Genomic DNA, 23,067 nt, shown 5'->3' with positions numbered 1-23,067 from the left:
TGTTCATTTAAATTAAAAACCAAGAAGGAACTATTTACTTTAGCTGTCTTATGAAAATCCCAACATTAAAAGAGCTATTTTTATTTATTTGCAGTACACATTGTAGAAATTAAAATAATAAAGTCAAGTTGAACATAAGTTCTTGCACTAATGGAGTTACTTCCCACTACTTAAAGTCGCTCCCTTTTATTAGAGCTCATATCTGCAGCACGGAGGAGGACTGATGAGAAGCAAGAACACCACAAGCCTGGAAAAAAAACGAGCCTTTGAGTAACACTGACAACCGTTTTATGAGGAGTCAAATTAAAATGTCCTCAACGTTTTTCAAACGCTGGTTTATTTCCGTTTGTTTAAGAAAAAGCTTTTTAGATGCTTTTAGTGCAAGAACCACAACACTGCAGGACGAGAACATGAGAAAAGTTTATTATTGTCCTATAAATGTATTCGTGACATGTTTACTGGATACATTCTACAGGTTTAATATGTTGTATAAAATCAAATCAAATGAAATACAGACTTTTGGATACAAACAGAAAGAATGAGTTTGCTAAAAAGGTACTTTCATACATTCTGGTTTTTCTTTAACATACAATTCAAAGTGGTTAAATCCTTAATCAATCATTGATACAATATCAGACACACAAAAACTGAATCCTTGATAAGAGTTGAGTATAAATGAGACGGAGACAGCATCTGGATGGATTGTTTATATTTGTATATTCTGTATATTTATGCGTATAGAGACATGAGCTGGATGGAAGAAGAACATTTGGCTGAAAGATACAGAGAGGTAAGTTTTTCTTAGATGAATAAGTTCTTCATACATACGATTTTACACTGTGATAAAAACAGGTGATTATCTCCAGGACAATATTGGCAGCAAACAGTGATCGTGCTTCATTCTGGACTTTGGCCTGTAGCTTTAAGAGTTGGTCTCCTGTCCTAAACACTGTTTTCATTACGTATATTTTAAAGCACAGTGTAAATTCAAAGCACCATATGACCTTATATGAAGGCAACAAAGTGAAACCTTTACCAATGCTGAACAACTCTTTAACCTCCGAGGAAACTTGGCATCATGACATCGCTTCCTGTCTGGCCTTTACTCATCTAGCTTCTGTTACTGAGTCATGTTTTGCAGAAATGAAACGTGTTCCTGAGGTTTAAGACAAATCAGTTCCCCTCGTGAAGCCGCTGAACGGACACATTGTCATTTTAAAGTTGTTTCTTTTATGACCACGTTATCTTTGATTTTGAGCGAGGCACTGGGTGATGCTGAGAAAAGCTCTGTTCCACTGCTGGATTATTATTATTATTAAAAATGTCGTTTGCAGTTTGAACGAGTTTACAGACGTTTCATCAAATGAATCAGAAACATGATGGTCGGAATAAATGTTGGCTTGATTTAAAGACACGTTTTTTAGTTGTTTTATTTTATTTCACGTATTGCTTAACAACTTTTAGCTCACTTCGATTTGTAATATGGTAACAGTTGGTAACTTATATAAAAGAGCAAAAACGTTTGTCTTTCTCTTTAACATATACGTACGTTTAAATATCCCACCTCTGTTTTTCTTTTAATTATTTTATTCTTCATTTATTTCGTTACAGTCATAATATCATTTTCTTCTGGTGGACCAGTTAATATACAGTTAAAGGATACCTGGTCAAAGACTTCCTGTTCACTGTTCCACACGCTGCTCATTGTTTGCAGTGTGAATCTCAAAATCCATTGGCTATCGTCTGCCAAAGATTTAAGGTATTTATCTGCATTGAAAAGAATAACTGTGTTTTAGAAAAGCACCAGATTATTTGTTTCAGACATTCAGAGTAGAAGATGAAATATGAAGTGATCCGGTGAAGCTACGGAAGCCTTAAGAGGACATGCATCCATACACTTTATTTTCCCGTGATAACAAGTAATTTGTTTTTTTCTCGAGATCTCGACTTATTCATCTCGTTATCTCGAGATAACCGCGCTGCACCACCGTAACATCAGATGATCATAACTCGTATCTCCAGAGTTTCAAAAGCACAAACCAAACTTAGAATCAGGCTCATCTCACCTCATCAGTGTGGGCGATGGCAGCATGGCACGGCCTGCTCTGTAGCAGTGAGCAGCCTGTTCTGTTTTCTACATCGACAGAAACTTATCCCGTTCTCATGAGAAAACCAGCTTTGTGATCTCGAGATAACGAGATAAATAAGTCTCGCGAAAACAACTGAAATTACTCGTTTTCACAGGAAAACTGAGTTAATAAAATGTATGGATGCATGTCCACTTCGGGCTTCCGTATAAAACGTTAACATTTCTTCACCTTTAAACTCCAAAGAAACTCCAAAGAAAAGATCTGTTTTTAGAAATCAATAAAAGATTGCTCAAAACTACAACGACTACAGATGTCTTCAGTCTGATCCCACATTAAAGAGGTAGTGTTAGTTATTAGTACACACAAGCAGATTATAATCTATAATGCTGGATTACATGGAGCCTGTCAGACATCACAGGAACACTTTTTACTGAATTTAATAACAATTAATAATTCATACCTTTAAATAAATAATCTCATTTCTAACCTCCAATTTAGCTTCAAATGTAGGGCTGCACGATACTTTAAAAATATAACTTTTTGCTCTGAAATATTTATTGAGGAAATTATACCAGATAAACGCACTCTGTTTTTATGTGCAAATAAACAATTAACAATCAGTGTTTTTTTATTATCCTCTACTTTTACCACATTTGGTTCAGACTCTGACACCCACATGAAAAAGTAGAGAGAGTTCACGTTTGCTTATATCCTTATTATCTATCGTTTCTAACGATGTTCAAACGTATGTTTAATCAGCGTGATCAGCCACGTGACCGTAACTTTTCAAACGAACGCTCACTGTCTCCTGCTTCCTCACGCCATGTGTGCGCTGCAGGTGTAGCCGCTAGAAGTAAACACTCCGTGGCACGTCCGCTCCAGCAACTGTCCGCTTATGTGGCCACAGCGTTAACGAGCATCGGGACGAGGTGGCGCTGATAATGTGAAAACACTCATTTTTAAGCCACCTCGTGTAACGGAGTCTGCCTCGATCATCCCGCCGATGATCTGTGACGGCAGCAGCGTCGCGTGCTTGTTTACAGTCTTCAGGCAGGTGACTCACAGACTCTGCAGCTCAGCGGTCAGCTCACTCTGTGCTCTGATGAAGAGCTGCACTCATGTGATGTCAGTCAGACAGACTTCGTGTAGATTAGTGATGAAAAACAAGAAACTGGTTCATTTTGCATCGAGCAGCACAAAAGTAACAGCTTAACGTCTTTCACTTAATTTGCTTCACAATTACATAGTGCGACAGGTAAACGATTTATAGTGCAGCCCTATTACAATGTGACACACGTCATTTTATATCACAAACTTCTTTCTGTTTTTAAGGCACCTGAAACACCGGACGCTGAACTTGTTGTCTACAAGCTACAAAACCTGCAACTCCAGTTCGTACTGTTAAAAAACCTTCAAGAGGCTCGTTTCGGGAATTAATTGAGAATTTTGAAGGTTACATTTCACAGTTATTAATTTGTACTAAACAGAATTATAAAACATTTGATTTGTCCTCTGATGCCTGCAGACTCGCGTGTGTAAATGTGACATTGGTTATGAAGGATTATTGTTCCAACACAAGTACAACATTGATATTTGACATTAAAAGTAACTTACTTAACATCAATACAACAGATTTTTGGTGAATACATGTTTCCCAATTGTTGCCCCTGTATGAAATCCCATGTATACGACCAGACTCTACATGAATGTGTTCTCAGGACATCGGATTAAACATGTAAACAGAACGTCTGTATGTAGCTTATAAAATGGTACACGCTGTGGGATATTTGGCGGCGTGGACTTTGTTCTCCGTTCCATAGACAAAGAAGCTGTGTTCTTTTCCGCTGTAGGTGTAAAAAGCGTGAGTCAGGGGCACCAGCTCGATGGTCTGACGCTGCGGACGGAAATAAAAGGAAGTCATGACAGGAGTGTCACTCAGGGAGAGAAACAACAGACCAACAGCAACGTGAAATAACAACAGAGCGAATTCAAATGTTCTGACACTTTGATGGAGGGGATTTTAACCAACTGTTGAGCTTTTAAATTTGCACTAATTTGGCATTAGTTCTATTTGTCTACTGTTTTTGCAGTACTGTGGATGTCACATGTAAGATGTAGGTACCTCTGCTGAAATCATTGTTACTGTATGTTCAGTGTTCTGTGGCAGAGGGAATCCTAAACAGGGACCATGTCTGAGCAAGGACAGCTTATGAGACGGTGAGAAACTGGGCACAGGCATGTCAAAGCCCCCCTGCCCCTCCTACGATCTGTATCAGCAAGGTTGTAAATGTTTGTTTGTACCTGCTGCAGGATGCGACTGGTGGAACTGAAGTTATTAAGGTGTTGGTTGATCATTGTTGTAGAGACAGCACAGATCTCCTGGTCGGGGAAGCCCTGGATGGGATACACCTGTCAGGACACAGTTAGATCAACAAGAGTAAGACTCAGCAGCTCTGGCGATGCTAACATGCTAATATTTAGCATGAGCAGCATTTAGTATTATAGTATCATATTTTAGCTATGCAATCAGTTTTCTATTATCCTTCCTCCTGAAACCAACAAGCTGTTTCGCCAATCAAAGGTCAGACCTTAGCCACGATTGGCTGACAGTGTTTGGAATGACCGCGTAACGTGGAGTCGCACACGTGGGGGAGGGGCCACACTGCACTGTCACTCCGAAGGTGTAGAAAACATGACTGCTCTGGGATCGGCTATTCGGCCTTATATGTACGAGCCAGAATCTCCAGGAGGTATCAGAGTGGTGAGCTGAAATCCTAAAAACGACTTGACTACAAGCAGGTGCAAGAAGGCGGCCTGAGGTGAGTGACGGTGAATGACGATTGGTCGATTTCAGCGAAAGTGAGGTTCTACGTAGAAACCTGCAGCTGTTCTGAACGGCCCGTTTCAGAGATGACCACAAGACAGTGTTTCTCTTTCCTCTGGCGTTGTCGGCAGAGAGCTATCTGTACAGGGAGACATTTTAAGCCTGTCTCATCCTGTTTTAAATTGATGAACTTGTTTGCAAACAGCTGCACATTTACACTTTAAGATGTATTTGTGTCCACCTGGTGAATGCAACTCCAATATTCTCACTCAGGCCGGAGATATGCTTGCTTTAACCTTGCGTTCGCTGCGTCATGAACTTATTTGTTAACAAACTTGTCTATGCACTACGCAGTTCCTGGATGATACCTCTAGAGGGCACACCAGAGAGCTCAGGCTGTAAGCAACCACCGTATGCGTGGGATGTAACAACAGACAGATAAGTTCCATTTTAGAAGAACCAGAAACAGAACTTATCTGTCTGCAGCTGTTTGACAGGCATGTTTGTCTCTGTGCAGTGGCAACGACACATCATACAGATGTGGATAATTGTGGACTTGGTCTATCAGCTCATCTTCAGAACTTTCTGCCGTTGTTGTGCCTGCTACTGCGTTGATCACAGCCCCTCTGCCTCCACACTGCCCCTTACTGTTCATGTGCATACTGCATCTCTTGTACACGTAGCGTTAATTTTTGAGGATGTGCACAGCCGACGCTCCAAACAGACACAGGGCCAGAAGGTTAAAAGCAAGTGTATCTCTGTCTTTATAGCTCAGGTTTGGGTCTCTACAAACTCCTGATGATGTATTTGTGGGTCTTTAGCTGCTAATTGCTCTACAGTGTTCACTAGCTCATCTCTAGCTGTGTCTCTGTGTCTTTCTGTTGTCTCTTGTTCATAGGGTAGAGTAGAATGGGTTTTCAAAGCTATTAAGCTGCCTGATGCGACTTAAAATTAAGCAGGACAGCTCAACAACTTTTTGCATTTTCATTTTGCATAATGTCATGTGAACACTATTCAGAGCGTTCATCATGCCTTCTGGTTGTACTGGAGCCATATACAGCTTTGGAGGGCGAGACAAATAAACTAAATTAATCCACTAAAAAACAACAACTCATGCTGCTAAAGACAGCTGGTGCTGCAGACAGAGATTGTAATTGCAGTGGATTAAATGGATGGATGCGTCAGTAGGGACTATGTGCCCCTTAAATTGTGCATCTAAAGTGAATTCATCATTTAAACTGACAATCTTGAAGATTTCAGCTTTGTTCTCTTGGGCGCCATCTATTGGCAATATATGATAATTGCGGGAGGACACTTCCCAGACGTCTACGTTGGCTCCCTTTGACACGGTTGTAACTCTTGATTTTTCTTTTCTTTTCTTTGTTTGTTCAGCCATAGTAGATCATTGTTAACTCTCAATACTTGTAGAAAGCAGAAAAGCAGCCGCTTAGCTCCGCCTACCCTCTCTGGCAGACCAACCACTGCTGGCTGATGGAAAACGCGTCACTAACTGGGCGCTTGTGATTTTTTCGCTGAGGTTGCCACAGACACCAAGTCCATAATAATACTATATACTGCAAATGCAAAGGCTTTCATCAGTGGGCCACAGGCTCAATCTTAACATACATTATTTACATGAAAATCTTCGAGATGATAACTTTAATGAAAAGAGGTGTTTTTTTCTTACCAGAACATTCTCATCCACAAAGAAAGGATCTCCCGTCACCTTCTCAAACTTCTTGTCAGGGAAGTCGGGCTGACGGTCTGGAATGAATTCTTCTACGTTGTTCTCCCTGCACACAAACACACACAAACACAAGAGACAAAGAAACAGATGAATGAGAAGGAATCTGAAAGATGTGTGTGTGTGTGTGTGTGTGTGTGTTTGCACGGGGCCGTAACATACCATGTCACAGTGAGTAGGATGAAATGCAGCAGGTTTTGGCTGCCGTCACAAACACTGCAGGTCTTGTAGCCTTGGCCCTGACAGGAAATACACCTGGAGAGGTGACAAAGAAGTGAAAACTTAACATCCTGGAATGATCGCTGAAGGACAGAATGAAACAATTGAAATAACTTGTGCAAAACAAATGAAGAAACAAGCAGAACTGTCCTGGTATGAACAAGAACAAGGCTGACACTGAATGACGTGATGGAAAATACAGCTAGAAGAGTAGAAACAAGGAAAATAGGGAAATGATGTTTTCTTTGCAGCTGGAATACAAATATTCCCACTGAACATCACATGATCTGGTTTTATGCTGATGATATCCGATTCTATACCAACATCTCTAACACAAACCAGGCCTTCTCCACATGTTATCATTTAAATCTTTCTTAACACTAATAGACTAACTCAAAGTGCATTTGACAAGGACTCAGAGATTGGATATTGCGGTCTGAATTAAAGGACTAAGAAAGGAATAGTTTTCAGATCTCGTCTCACCTCTTACGGCCTCTCCCGTGACAAAAAGTACAACGCGTTCTCCCAGAGTTCTTGTGATTCCCGGGCCGATTCCTGTAGCCAGTGCCATGGCAGCTAAAGCAACGCTTCTGCAGGACGAAGAAGGAAATTCAGAGAGAGAGAGAGAGACACAGGGGAATTAAAACAGGCAGACAGGACTCCCATCTCCTGCCACCTCTACCATGGCAGGAGGTGCAGCGCTTCTGCAAGATAAGGCTTTGAGTTAGAAGTCCAACAGGAAAGTACCCTCACAGAGATATCATCATTTCCACATTGTTTTGTGGCCAAGCCTATGAACTTTTTATTGCCTTAAGATACAGTACGAGAAAGACACATCTCTGGTCTGCTTTAGCTGTTACCTCCTGACGGGAGAATCAAGACTGGAAAAAAAGAAAAATATTCTATACTAATACTTCAGCCTGGTGCAAACGTCATTATAAGATTAAGGGCCTGTGTCCACTAACAGCATTTTTTTTGCGCTGGCAGCACTACAACCTCAGTTTCAGAGCGCTTCTCACTGGCGATTACTGTTGCTAGAATACGAAGGTTGTCTGGCAGCACTTCCGCTTCCCTTGTTAGTGACCGTTAAGTCTGTTTTAAAGCTCTGTGTGCTTAATATTTGCTTTTATTCACATTTTACAAAGAAAACATAAAAACAAGGAAAGGAGTCGTGTCCTGGACGTTAACAGAAGCTCCACACCTGGAAACTGTACCCTCGAAAAAAGGGGGATTATCTTCTCCTCCTTTTTTGCTGTTGACAAAGTGATATCAAAAGTCCCGCCCCTTCTTGATTTTGATTGGTTGGTAAGGGAGTAGTGACATTGACAAGCATGGCGGTGTTCTAAAAGTTGAATTATTTTCATCTGAAAGCGCAGCGACACAAAACAGCTGATGCGGAAGGTGTTTTTGCGCTGCATTGGTTTTGTGTAGAAAATAGGTGCTGCTTGCACAAAACACACCATTAGCTGACACAGGCCCTAATTATCATACAGGATGATTCATTATTGACCTCCAGAGGGGAAATTTAGGATAAAGGTCATGGTTCCACTGGGGCTCGAACCCAGGACCTTCTGCGTGTAAAGCAGACGTGATAACCACTACACTATGGAACCAGATAATGTAAGGTACAATGTAAAACCGCTCACTCACTGTAAAATGTTCGTCGAGATTATTACTTTAATCAACCTGAACAGCAAGAATCAGCCTCTGTGTCAAACAAATCTGTAACAAGTCTTCATCATAAACTTGAGTAGAAATATTTATAAAGTATATTGAAGTCAACTGGTTCTATGATGAAGACATTTTGGGTGCTTGAGTGTGTGTTACATGATTTCTGGACAATGAAAATGTCCCTCACTGCCAGGTGGAGGTGTTAATGTGTGAATGTGCACTGTACAGCTTCTATTGATGCTGTATTGCAAAGTTTCAGGAGCAGGACCACACCTCAACCGCGCCTCTACCGCTATTCCCATAAATTTAAACCTACCCCTCTCCTCCTCTTTCACTTTTGCATTCTGCAACCTTTTATTTCTACACCAGAGATCATTGCGAGGCAACGGTCATTTACAATATCCAGTTAATTACAGAAACAGTTAAAAAGACAAACAACAAAGCATTAGAAGAACCAGGAGACAACAGGGGGATATATTCTGACCATTAACAGGTCAAATAAAATGTTGTGCATTAGATAAGGCCTAAAATGTACTAATATAGTTGACTAAGTTTGGTGATTAAAATTGGAATAAAAAAATAAATAAAAAAGGTTCACTTATGTTTAAAATTAAGTTTCTAAAATGTCCAAATGGTAAATGGACTGTACTTATATAGTGCTTTTCTAGTCTGCGACCACTCAAAGCTGCTTTTACACTACATGTCACATTCACTGATGGCAGAGGCTGCTACCTATACCTAAAGTGCCCAACTTTCAATCAGTTATCATATTCATATTTGGGGTTCAGTGTCTTGCCCAACTTCGACATGTAGCCAGAGGGAGCTGGGGATCAAACCTCCAATCTTCTTCTGATTGAAGGACGACAAACTCTACCACTGAGCCACAGCCGCCCAAAGGTTATGGTTCTACTGGGGCTTGAACCCAGAACCTTCTGCGTGTAAAGCAGGCGTGATAACCACTACACTATAGAACCTATGAGAAGCTCTATACTGTGAAATTTGAGGGTTAATAATGAATTTATACTGAACTCAATAAATACCTTGGTCTTCTTCTCCTACGTTAAGTCTTGCTGCCAGCTGTGAAGAAAATCCTTTAAAAGGTTAAAATCTCACCTGGCCTTTACCGAGGCAGTTACTACAGCGAGTTCTTCCACAGCCCTGGCACTTGTGACATATCTAACACACACATACAAAGAGAGGCACGTTATTATTTTACACAACTCAAACGTCAGGAAAACAAACGTTAGGAAAAGCCTTCTGTACCTTGACAAAGGATGAGTGCGGCACGCGGAGTTTCTCCACCCTTTCTGTGAATCTTTCAGGTAACACCACAGGAATGTCCCAGGGTGGAGGGCTCACACCGAACTGAGGACCATCCACAGGCTGTCCTGTTAGAAGACAAACTAGAATTACCACCCTCACAAGTGTACGCCTCCACCGACCAGTCAGGTAAACTGAAACTGAAAATATTTGAAAGATCATTAAAAGAAAACATTTCGCATCTCCTATTTTACCTGTGTTATGACAATATAATTCTGTTGCAGCCTGATTCCATCGTCTCGTAACAGAAGTGGGTTTAACAGGTGAACATTCATGAAAACAGAGAAATTTAGCAACTTGTTTCAGCTCATAGTAATGTTTTACCAGTGTAGGATTCATACTGCCAGGAGCTGGTTCTGGTCTCGGTGTAAGTCTCCAGGCGATACTGCAGGAGGAGGACAGAAAACACGGGATGGATGGACTTAGAGATTCACAGTAAAGAACAGGTCACAGAGTAACTTAGCAGCTTTTTTAGATCTTATTCTTGGTGACCTCTCGACTTTTTAAATATCATACAAAAGTCACAGTATGATGAGTCTGCCCAGTGTTAAAATATTGTAAAAAGGCAGATAGTTTACATTGTTAATAGCTGACAATCGATGCTACGGAAATGGTGTATAATACAAAACGCATTTTGTATATATACTGTTTATTTTGTGGAATATACAGGGCTTGACAGCATTAGTCCAAACAATGCTAGCTGTCAGATGTCAGTCAACCGCTACAATGGAAAACACCCACACAGAGAGATAAAGATCAGTCACTGTTTCCACAAATGTGCCACAAAAGCTGTAGAAACATCGTAGTTTATATTTCTTTTCAAAGAGTCAGGAGAATTCAAATTTTAGTCCAATTAAAAAAACACAAAGCGTTTAAAGCCCAGTTCAGATCAATGTTCGAGTGTTGCAGAGAAAATTACAGCGGTGTGAGCTGGTTCGTTACAGAGCGTCTGAAGCATAGACTGTATAAAAAGATGGACGACATGACAGCTCCCTGAAAGTGAAGCCAAACCCTCTCTATCGCCCCCTGCTGACTGGCTGAAGCATAGGTCATAAAGCCCGCCTCCTCGATGTTAACAGGTGGGACATGGGTCAAACTATAAAATCAAAATACACGTCAAATACATTTTTCTCAAACGTGGTTTTTGTCATTATAGTTAGTTATTATCATGCTGATTCACGTCCAAGTGTTCATTTTTCTGACAAGTTTATTTTTAATTAGTTATTTGATGCTGTCAAAATGATGATTGACAGCTCTGTTGACAAATTAGGCTCCTGCAGCCAATCAGTTCCGGATTAGCAGAGTGGAAGACGATCCATGAGTGAGACGTAACTAAAACAATCACTACAGTCATTGAAGTTTCCATACCTGTGAACTTTAACCTCAGACCAACACAAAGAAGCTGTTCTGCTGTTAAACACGCCGGCGTGTGGGATCCTTGCTGTTTTTTCGGTAAGTTAAGTGTGTGTTTGGGTTAGCGGAAGTGGCTACGGCTGCTTCACTCGCCGATCTCTACTGCGCAGTCTCTGGGTCCGTATGACGTAGCCATCGCAAGATGGCAGCGCCTATCACAGGGGCTATTTTGGCATCAATTTCGTACAATGGGAGCAGATGGAGACGTGTCGTCCATCTTTAGATACAGTCATTGGTCTGAAGCCGTTGCGTGGAGTTGCAAAAGACAAGTCGGACAAGAGGCACTCCATGAGTGCTGAAATAGAGAACAACATCTCTGGGACTTTTCACTCTGTGTATCACTCCGCCTCAGCCAGGTGTTCTGAATACTGTTAATTTACATTACAGCAGACCGTGTGTGTCTACATTAATCAAGCTGGGACCTCACACAGCAGACTCTTCTTTCACTGGTTGATGATAAATTAAACAGATAAATGTACATGATAAAAACAGCTGATCTATGGTGACCTGGAGACACAGAGTGCAGGGGAATGTTTGTGTTGCTTGGCAACAAAAGTCCAGTTTCAGTGAAGATGTGGAACTAGTTGAGCTAGTGGAGCAAAAAACAATCTGTTGTTGACTATGTTGTTGTTGTTATGGTTACTACTATTTGCTGCTTGTTTAACTGTTGACCGAATCACAGCCGTGATCATATTCAGTTCATCACTCCCTCTCATGTGATATTGCTTCATTGCAAAGCACCAGCTTATTCCCCATCTGCATATTATTTGGTACAAGCAAACAATTTTGGTTGGAATCAGACAAAAGTAAGATAACATATTAATGCTTCGCTCCTACCCTGTACACAGTGACGGGTCTGAGCTCTTTGAAGGTGAGGTTCCTGGCAGGTTTGGAGCTGTACTTCCACTTTGATTCCACATACTTCAGCAAAGCATCTCTGGCCACATCCTCTGATACTGTGGGGACCCTGGAGGAGGAAAAACACAAGCAGATTAGTGTACTTCTCTTATTCTATGATGCCTTGTCTAAAAGAGAGTCAATTTTCAAGAGACATTTAGGTTATATGAAAGTGTAACTTTGACGCGTTACCTGACGTTGGGCACCAAAGTGTTCCTGTCGAGTTCAGGCGTGGGGTTATAGGCAGGAGGAGGTGGATACAACGGGTTATCATCCTCTGGACATACACATTTACACAAGTATAAAAACACAGCAGATGAAGGTTGGGAGATGTTAAAGAAAAAACAAGACAAGAGAACAACAAACTCACCTCCTCCTTGGTGACCCTGGTATCCATGTACGTCATCCAGCCAGCCAGGAGGGGGCGCTGAGGGTCCCTCCTCTGGTATGTTTGGATCAAATGTACCTGTTAAGAGGAGGTCAAGAAGAAGTCAGATCAAAAGCACAGCAGGATAAGAGATGGAGTGTCATTCTTTCCTTCTCCAGGTGCATTTCAACAGCAGAACAGCAATGTTGGAACACATCGGCCCATCGATGACATCATCCAGCGGGCTGACGGACAATTTTTCGGTGCTTCCGGTGCAGCCAGTGGTTATTTAGATAAGCAGTGAAGAATATGAGGGCCGAGACATTCTATTCTGTGTGTTGGTCATTGTTTACACGTAAGACTAGCAACATGAGACACAAGAGCGGAGCTGGAGCGGAGAGACGACATCCGGATTTTTACCGGATTGTGTTGTTTATAGAGATTAATACATTTCTGGATGTACTAAAAACTAAGTATTGGCAATAATAAACAACATTCTCCTCTTGCAGCATGCTGAGGAGGGTCGCACAGTGTGTCCGTCAGTGCTGCAGGAAGGGAGGATGCATTCTTTAGAAGAGGCTGTCAGGAAACAGTTTTTTGCCTGAAGAGATGAGGCGCTTCAGAAACACAACACACACACAGCTCACACTGCGATCATGCTGAACGTCAGCAGATATCAATGTCATTTTCACACTACATCTACTCTTACTTACCATGTCATTGCCAAGATCAATGTATCAATCATTTGTCATTTCAAATGCGTTCAAACCTGATATATTATAACAAACAGAGCAGCAGATCCCCGCCGTATCGACTGTTTGTTTTCTCTTTATAAAACAGAAGTGCTGTCATGACGGCTGCCACAGAAGTTCATTTCCTCTGTCCCTTTCTCCAGGCTACTACGATGTCCCAAAGCCTGTGTGTTTAACCTCTCCAGACCTGCACTTCTGCATGAGTGCCCTCAGACTTCCCTCTGGTCCAAGTCACCTGACACAACACACACCTGTTCCACATTCACCCAATACCCCCTACAGAACTTGTGCTGCATTCATGTGCACGTCACATGGTCACATTTCAAGTTTTGAGGTTGACTTAGGCATTAGGCGTGTTCACAGACTTTAAGTCGTAACATGGAAACAACACGAACAAATAATGTTTTATTTTGCCGATCTAGGTCACGTGGACAGTAACTAATAATCAGACGACCTAATATGATATTATAGATTACAAATTATCCAGAAATATGCAATACATTCATTAATGGAAAGGTTCTTTTTACCATAAAACCCACATTTACTCTGGTCCACCATGTTTCTGGGTAATATGACGGCAACTCTGTCAACCCAACAAGTCATCACCAACACTTCCTTTGGTGCCCGACTTTCCAACACCACATGAACGCAGCGTTAAACCAGCCCTGTCCACCTGCTCGTCCAGATTGACAACACTGCATCCTGAAATCTTTACCTGTTCCTGCCTCTGTTACCTGTTCCTATAACGCATTTGAATGTTCTGACTGATGTTGAATGGTCAAATGTAAGAACTGATAATTAACGATTAACCAACCACTGATAATGATTTAAAACACAACATAATCCCCCATGTGACCGATAAAGAACCTGTAAGAATAAAGACTCTCTTTTGAATTAAGCAGAAACTCTTTCTTGAGTTGGACTTGAAAAATGAATCCCAGTTTAAGACTGTGAAATGATTTAAAGCTACAGAAATGGAGTTTCTATGTTATCATGGTAACCTTCATTAATCTTCAACTTAGCTGTATTCTGACAGCGTCACAGTCGAGACCCCACCCGTCCCATTGTAGGAAAAACTGCAGTAACGACATAATACTATGCAAATACTATTTCCACCCACACCCTCTGTGTGCTGTCACGCTTAAATAGATAGATAAATAGATCACGCCTCAGTCGTGGTCAAGGACTTCCTAACAGAGTTATTGATGATGTTATACCTTTTATTGCTCGAAGGGTTAAAAGGCGCTTTCAGAAACAACGTGGAAAGAACACCACTTTGCTCTGACACTCATTATTTCCAATAGTAAAGGTTGCGCCACACAGAGCACTACGCCTCCTTCCTCTCTTACGGACAGCAGACAGGGCTGGGAGATACGGCAAACAATTTGATCAGATCACAGAATTAGACGATGCTGACAGTTTGAGGAGTATCCTGATAAAAACGGCGTCTACAGAAACCAGACCGTTCATTAGTTCAACTTTAGAATATAGTTTCATGTGCTAAGGGCTGCACAGTTAGCGCTGTCGCCTCACAGCTAGAAGGTTCCTGGTTTGAATCCCAGTTCAGACGTAGTGGGCCTTTCTGTGTGGAGTTTGCATGTTCTCCCCGTGCATGCGTGGGTTCCCTCCGGGTTCTCCAGCTTCCTCCCACAGTCCAAAGACATGCTCGTTAGGTTCATTGGTGACTCTAAATTGCCCGTAGGTGTGAATGTGAGCGTGAAAGGTTGTCTGTCTCTATGTGTCAGCCCTATGATTGACTGGCGATCAGTTCAGGTGTGATAGCTGGGATAGGCTCCAGCCCCCCTGAAACCCTGAACAGGATAAGAGGTGTAGCTAGACAATGGATGGATGGATGGATGGATGGATGGATGGATGGATGGATGGACGGAATATGTGCTAGGGTTATCCAATGAGCTGTTTTCTAAAATTCTGAACTTTTCTAGAATAAAGCAGTTTCAAGTTCATGATCTTTGGTGGAAACAGCACGTCCTCAGGGGGGTCTCAATGTTCATTTAATAGTGTTGGGAATTACGGCTCTACGGGTCTTATGGCTCTGTTCCGTGCCAACAGCTGTTCATCGTTATTTGTTGTGTTTTTTTTCTCATCCCAGCCTGCTTTTGAGGTAGAGAGTGGTCAGACTCACGAATGTCATTTATTTGCCAATAATTTATTTAAAGATGTCAACAAAAAAACAACAAACTTGGCGGCGGGATATATGTTGCTGTGCTCTTCGTCGGCACTATGTTGTGGTGACATGCTTCCGCTGCATGTGGCCGAGTATAGCGGAGCTGCAGTTGAAAAAAGCTGTGTGTGGTAATTCAGCATGAAGGGGAGTGGATCGAGGGCGGGCAGTGATATTTGGGCAGAACTATAAAAAGAACAGCTCTCACCTGCGACTTGGTTCCCGTCGTTCGCACCACTAACACACTAACGGCCAATTGTGATGAGTCCTCTTGATCTCTGACAGAAATATTAACATATCTTCCTGTAGTAAAAGTCACAGGCATGGAGAGTAAAGTAGGTCAACACTTCTGGTATCTTTTCAAAGTAAAAGCCCGATCTGAAAGTCTGACTCTCCTTGTTTGTACACAATGCTTTTATTTTGAAGTGTTTCCTGGCCGTTGTTGTTATTTTTTCAACTTTATTTGGCTGTGAAAGTACTGTCACTCACTCACTCACTCAGTCAGTCAGTCACATACAGACCCATGTGTCGGGCTGACCCCGGCGGTCAGCCATAAATCAAAGGTCTTTGACTGAAGGGAGCTGCTAGCTGAGCTGCCACTAACGGCCACATTACTGAAGACATGTGACCATTTAACCAACAATTTTCTCATCTTGGTAGACGACAGGAGATCTCTTTCATTTCCACCTTCTTCACTCGCAGATAAAACAAACAGTGGAATGTGGGCATGCACACAGCGTGCTTTATGCAGAGGCAAGAAACCCAGACTAACAGGGCTGTGATAGGCTGTTCCATTTATCTATATCAAGTTGAAAATCAAACTTAATCATCTTTTTTGATGTCAATTTTATTGCACGACCCTTTGAGATCAACAAGCCCTACGAGGACAGAGGCAGCACGTTACAAACTCTCAGAGCTTTGCAGGATTAGCCACACTGAGTCTCACACTCAGAAAATTTAGCACAAAACTTTTTCCTACTCAGCCGTAGAAACACATCGTCATTGTGTTCACTTGTTGTTGTGCGTTACCATCATATCAAAGTGAAGTCAAGCTCTGACCTCTCTCACCGCAGCAGCAAACTGAAAAGCACGAAATACCTCAGAATATGTTTTTGCACAACAATGTGATATTACAGAAATACACACAATGGCTGCTTGATTGGGACACTTCCGAGGCACCGTGCAGCCGTTTAGCGGTGCGTCATACTTTTCCCGATACAAACACTTTCACCCCAACAACAGCTACTCCTCTGGGTGCTTTTCATTAGTCCTGTTTTCTTCCCGCTGCCAGCAGATAAAAATACAACAGAGTCAGTGTGTTTATACCACGCTGTACACAATAACTCTGGCTGAGCGCTAAATATATCAGCGAGAAGGTGTTTCCCCCAAAAGATCTGGGCTGAGATGGACAGAGTGTGAGAACTGCCTTTGGGAGGGAGGGAGGAGGAGATAGACTCATTAAGAGAGAGAAAAATAAAAAGAGACGGAGGGAGGGAGGGGGAGAAGGAATGTGAGTTATAAAAAGGAGAGAACAAAGCCGTCCTGATTGCCGAGAACTTTGACTGGACAATGCATCTAAAATGCTGCTGCAGAACTCCTGCACTTCTTGTTCACCTCTCGCTCTGACATGCAGGCCAAACTACTCCCACCTATTAACACAAAGCACAAGGATCAACGGCTAAAATAACACTGAACTACAGGTATGTAAGTATGCGTCATCTGCCCACCCGTCAGCAAACAGCTAAGCATCTCGTCTTTTGTTGGTTTGCAGATTCTGTGCCAACACCTCTGGGAGGAGTTCCTACGCTATCACACTAAACTTCATGAATTATGAGCTCAGCTGCACAGTAAAGACCCCACCCCTGCTGCCACCGTCCACGCAGGTTAGGAAGAACTGCAAGAACTATAATACCATGCAAATACCACCCGCGCCCTGTGCTTTTATCATCTTTGTGCTTTAAGGCTTTAAGGCCTGAATAAAAGATAAACAGATCATGCTTCAAGTTTTGGTCAAGGCCCCCTGATAGGATCATTTACCAAACGTGTTGGATGTCGTAAAATATTGTTTGTTTATTCTGAAATACAAAAATTTGTTTTCTTGTGTGTTGAACTTTTTCTTTGCCATCTTAGGACCAGGAAACTTCCAGACAGCAGACACAGGGCTGGGCGATACGGCAAAAAGTTTGAACACAAAACATTATCTGACAATGCTGCCAGTCTGAGGAGCAAGTTAATACAAACGTAGGCCTGAAGAAACCAGAGGGTTCACGAGTTAATAGGGCTGCAGCCAATTTTGATAAGAGAACAGACGGTGGATTTATTACTCCTCAGACTTTGTAATGTAAGACGCTGCTGGAGCCCAGTCTCACTGTTGGTCATGTACTGCTGACAACTTTAAAACATGAGCAAATAAATCACACAACTTTTGTTGAGACACGGCTCCTGGTCAGCTGATAGCAACTGATAACTGATCTGTTAGGAAAACAATGTTTTGTCCGTGCACAGCATTACATTGAAACTTTGTTGTTTGTTTTTGTGGACAATGTTCACGAACTGTTGTTAAACAGAATACTTTAATAATAAGTTGCTGAGTTTGTTTGTTGGTTGTTTCTTGAGAAGTTTTAGGGCATTTGGATTGAATTTGCAGAGTGCAAAATGACGAGCGATGCCAAAGAACAAACAAACAGTAGAAACATCAGACAGAGGGAAACACAGGCTGCTCTGTGGCTCTCTGCGCCGGTGAAAATCTGATGTTTTCAATTCACTGATGAGAAAAAAAAAAGGCATTAGGGCCTGTGTCCACTAACGGCGTCCTATTTTCTATACAAACCAAAGCTGTTCAGTGTTTTCAGCGCTCAGCCTCAGCTGTCTTCTGTTGCTGCACTCACAGCACAAAATCAAGAAGGGGCGGGACTTCAGATATCAACTTTGTCAACAACAATGGCGGAGGAGAAGCTAATCCTTTCGTTTTTTCGAAGGTAGAATTTCCAGGTGTAGAGCTGCTGCTAATGCCAGGACGCGATTATTTTCCATTGTTTGTATGTTTTCTTTGTAAAATGACTTAACGGTCACTACCGAGGGAAGCGGAAGTGCTGCCGGACAACTTTCGTAACCTAGCAACAGTAAGCGCCGGTGAGAAGCGCTCTGAAATAGCCTAGTGGTCGTGGGCACTGCCACCGCAAAAAAAACGCCGTTAGTGGACACAGACCCTTAATAGTCCTACTTGGTTTACAGGTAAAACATGAGACTCATGAGAAATAGGAGTCTGCTGCTGAACTGAATAAGAGTTTAGTTTTGTATTCATGTGCAAATTAATAAAAACACATGATGAAATAAATGTCTCATTTGGCCTTTTGGCGATTCGTTCATTTTTAACGTCCTCCATCACAATGTTGAAATGAAACAGGACGATGCCCGACATGTGTTTGTGCTCGTTTCCCTGAGGTTTGCCTGCTCACTCGATGCTAGGAAGAGGTGTTCCTCGTCTATCGAGCAAATGTTCTGAAGTCAGAAGCTGTTTGTGACTTTGTGTTAGTAAAGCTGAACATATCTTTTGATGTCACCTTGATCTCCAGGAAACTATGCAGAATGTTTCATTATTTTCTGACATTTTGAGACTGACTTGTTGAAAATAAATGTTAATGTTGTCATGTTGTAGTTTACAGTAACTTAGTGTTCCTCCGGGGGCCAGGCCTCTGCCACTCACTGGCTCTGGGCTCCCATTTAAAAACCACTGGTGACACATTTCACAAATGTGACGGTTCAATTCAATAAACTTTGGTGGTGAATTAATTTGATGCGGTCTATTAAGTATTTATGAGCGTAAATAAATGATGGGGCTCAGCCTGACCCGCTCAAATAATTTCCTGAAGCATTATTTATGAAAACAGACAAAACCAGCAGATTTATCATCTCCAGTCGAACAACAGCGCTCTCACAAACTTTGGACAGACATGTTTTGATTCATTGGTCATGTTTCCTTTAAAGTGTTTTTATGTGCATTTTGAAGTAACACAAAAAAACTGTACGGCAAAATGAAATCAAACTTCCTAAATTGCACAAAAAGTTTTTCTCACTTAGTTTTTGTGTTTGTCACAAACAGTTGATTAAACACTAAACGGGACATGGAAACTCTGTAACAATTCATACAGTAGTAAGTATGTAACTCACAGGACTGATCACATGACTGATCAGCTGTTTCTGCTGAACCATTCTGATCCGAGAAGGAGGCAGAGATTTTCCAATTATGGTTAAAAATCAAAGAAGAAGAAGCGAGGCGTAATCTTTTTCAGTGTCCTGCAGGATGTTATCAGATATCATTTCAGTACGCAGAGTTGTTTAAATAGTGATACGTTATTGTTAATGCCTCTGATATCGCCTAAATACAGTGTCATCATTGGAGGGTATGCTGAGCTATGCACTGATGTGTGTGAGTGTTACGTCCTTGAAAATCTGCTTGTTCCACCAGAATCACTTCTTCCTCACCGCTCCAGAACCGCAGCCAACACAGAAAGTTCAGTGATTCAGAGACGCTCATGAGAAGAGATTTCAGGTGATTTAACTTGGGACTCCAGCAAACGACAACCGCGTGCTGCTGTCATTGGTCAGAGTTAGCAAAATATTTTTGCAATATTTCACACAACAAAACAGAACCAGTAAAGCAACAATGTGCAGACCTTCCAGGAAGTTGTGATGTTGCAAGCACGCAAATTCAACCCAATTGCTGCAACGTTTTTGCAACCTCGTAATTTTGGCCAAGTGTCACAACGTCACCAAACTCACATCTTTGATAATCAAAATATTGATCCCCTGACGCCTGCGATGTTGTACAAACACCTGAGGATATATTTCCTGCCAGACGCAGGTTTGTTTTTTAGCGGTGAAGCAGACTGCTGCTCCGTTCTGACGAGGCTCCGATGTGATCGTCTCGCTCTCATGAGCTTCCTGATGATAATCCAACACTAGATGTCCTTTTGATATTATTTATCTACTGTATTTGTGTCTGCTGTGTCCACTTCGTTGTAGATGTAGATTCTCCTGTGTGCATGTTGATAGTATTGTAATGTGTGTAAAGTGTGAAATGAGCATTTTTAAAAGCTGCAGCCAAGTCAGGCAACAATCACAGAAGTTGGCGTGAAGTTCTGGAGGGACTGAATGTGCACAGTTTGCGAGGCTTCAGTTTCCAGTGTTCCCAAGCTTTGCTGTTTTTGTAGGCCTACAGCTCTTCAACATTATGTTGCCTTTATATTTTTTATTGGTATAAGTCAATACACAAGTTCAGAGATTACAGGCAATAGTAGGCTATATTCTGCATCCCTACAACAAACACATTTGTTATAATCAAAACTTTGATTGAACCATTTAATCCTTTACTTGTGCCTGACATAAGTCCACAACTGAGTCATTGTTTCTGTAATAAACTCGAGAGTGGCAGGAATTCAATTCATTTTTCTTTTTGTGAACAATTTCACCATGTGATACGTCTTAGACCATTCTTTTATGTTTAATGTATTTTTGCTTTCATGGACTCTTAAGCTCTTTTTCATCTAACCACGGTGTGGTCTGTCTGACTAACCCTACGAGAACATACTATTAACTGTATACGTCTGTATATTAAGTGTTTATCTTGGTGTACAGTCTTCTGGACATATTAAACACTGTAGTGTACAAGTGTTAGTTAGCTACAGTGGAGTATCCTTCTGTCGGTCTCTTAGCTACATGAAGATGATACTGCACCTTACGCTCTTAATGACTGAATACAGGTAGCCGATAACTACCCCAATGATAAGGCTTTAAAAGATTAAGGAAAATTCCCCATATCAAAACCATAGTACATAGATAGTGAAGTACATGACATTTATGATGCAGCTGACCTCCCCAATAAAGCAATAACATCGTATCTGACCAAATGCCCTGATAAACAAGTCTGAAAACTACAACCCTACAAGAACCTCCTCCACACAAAGTAACTGTAGCTTCTTACAGGAGATAACATGAGACGCAGAGTACTGCACTCTGTCCAGTGTTGACCCATCGTAACCAGAAAATCACAGTGACTGTCTGTACGCCGTTAATACGTGTTCAGTACAACTTCTATACACATGTGAAACTTCTGAGAAACTTCATCAACAACACTAACTATTTTCTAAAATTACCAGCAGGTAAATCAGCGCAAAAAAGATGGATTTTCGAACCCAGTTTAAGCCTCTCCCAGAGTCCAATTAAACCCTCAGTATAGTGAGGAACTGTGTAACGTTAAGGTTAAAAACGGAGCGTAAAAACGACATGAACATAAAAACGAAGCAACAAGTAAAAGTCTGGGCTCGTTTTAAAAGTTTCCTCTATTTGTTAAACAAGTTCATTTCTTACCAAGATCTTCGTCTTTCTCGTCCATTTCTCAGCAGCTATCAAACGTGAGAAGTGAATGAAGCTCCGTAACGTTAAGATGAAACAATCCTAATCGTTAAGTGTTATGCAACTTCCGGTTTGGATTTTCCAAAATAAAAGTTTAAAGGATAGTCCGATATGTATGGAAGCCAGTTTCCGCCACTTTGATGAAAATATGATCTTGTAAGTCATTATATTGAGATACTTTTTTAATATCTTGACTTAGTATCTCAAAATAGTGACTATTGAGATACTAAGTCAATATATTGAGATACTAAGGGAAATATTAGTAGTTCTTTTTTTATGTTTATTTTGTAGCTGCTTTGAAATATTTGTTCAGCTAAGTACCCCCTAATTCTGTTTTCCTGAAAGGGAAATGCTACACCTCAATAACACATGGACCTATTTATCCAAAAAATAATGTTACTTTGGAAGATTTCCACTTTAAAAGTCAAATAACTAGAGATCGACTCGTTTCACCGTTCATGGACATCTGTGTTTAAACTCAGACAGACAAACTGTAAACCAATTTTGTAAAGTAAAAGCACTAATATCATCAGCTAAAAGTTTAAAAGGTAGTAAACCTTGGCCTCCAATTATACAGAATGGATCCGCTCGGTGTGTTAGATTGTAAAAAGCACCACAGCAAAGATGAAGAGAGTTTCTAAATGTTAAAGCTGGCAGTGGGGAAAATTACAACTTTATACAATAAAAATTAATTAATTACTTAAAATAAATAAACAACATAATCTTCTGACATGAAGTAAAGTAGTAGTAAAAAAATGTTATGTATTTTTAATGCAGTATTAATAGAGATCAACAAAGACATGGATAAATAGATGTTGTGGCAATAGCTTTATGTTCCCATGCAGAAGGATCATTAATCTGTCTATAAAATACTTTTTTAGGGAAGAAAACATAAGCATACTTTTTAAACTAATAATTTAAACCATTTGTAATTTTTCATATTGAATAATATTGGCCTAAGATCAATTAATTTAAATTAGTTTGACTTTTATTTTGAAAGCAAAAAATTCCGACATCCTGTCCAGTCTTGTCTGTTTATGTCTGACTTGACGCAGCTGCTGACCGCGCCCACACTGTTTACATACTTACTATAGACTGTATTTAGTAAATGACTCATAGCCTTAAAAAAAACAAAAAACAGTTAAAATAATACCGTGTGAAGTGTTCATGTCAA

At 41.0% G+C, this 23,067-nt stretch overlaps 1 protein-coding gene and 2 non-coding genes across 3 annotated transcripts; all 3 read right to left on the bottom strand.

Annotated features, from left to right (window-relative positions):
• Nucleotides 1-452: 452 nt before the first annotated feature.
• On the bottom strand, nucleotides 453-21,911 carry ssuh2.1 (ssu-2 homolog, tandem duplicate 1). The gene is made up of 12 exons (XM_069678374.1): nucleotides 21,849-21,911; nucleotides 12,549-12,644; nucleotides 12,371-12,455; nucleotides 12,119-12,248; nucleotides 10,193-10,253; nucleotides 9,812-9,936; nucleotides 9,662-9,724; nucleotides 7,361-7,467; nucleotides 6,821-6,913; nucleotides 6,602-6,707; nucleotides 4,392-4,499; nucleotides 453-3,984 (listed from the first exon to the last, which is right to left on the bottom strand). The coding sequence occupies exons 1-12, from the start codon at nucleotides 21,871-21,873 to the stop codon at nucleotides 3,850-3,852; spliced, it is 1,134 nt and encodes a 377-aa protein (XP_069534475.1). The 5' UTR covers nucleotides 21,874-21,911; the 3' UTR covers nucleotides 453-3,849.
• Nucleotides 8,418-8,490, bottom strand: trnav-uac (transfer RNA valine (anticodon UAC)). Its single transcript has one exon. It is a non-coding gene; the product is annotated as a tRNA-Val (tRNA).
• Nucleotides 9,450-9,522, bottom strand: trnav-uac (transfer RNA valine (anticodon UAC)). Its single transcript has one exon. It is a non-coding gene; the product is annotated as a tRNA-Val (tRNA).
• Nucleotides 21,912-23,067: the final 1,156 nt, after the last annotated feature.

This window comes from Semicossyphus pulcher, unplaced genomic scaffold, assembly GCF_022749685.1.
Source record: "Semicossyphus pulcher isolate SPU_LCO1_2020_fin unplaced genomic scaffold, fSemPul1.0.p SCAF_3, whole genome shotgun sequence".
NCBI lineage: Eukaryota > Metazoa > Chordata > Actinopteri > Labriformes > Labridae > Semicossyphus > Semicossyphus pulcher.
This window is presented reverse-complemented; position numbering and strand designations above follow the sequence as displayed.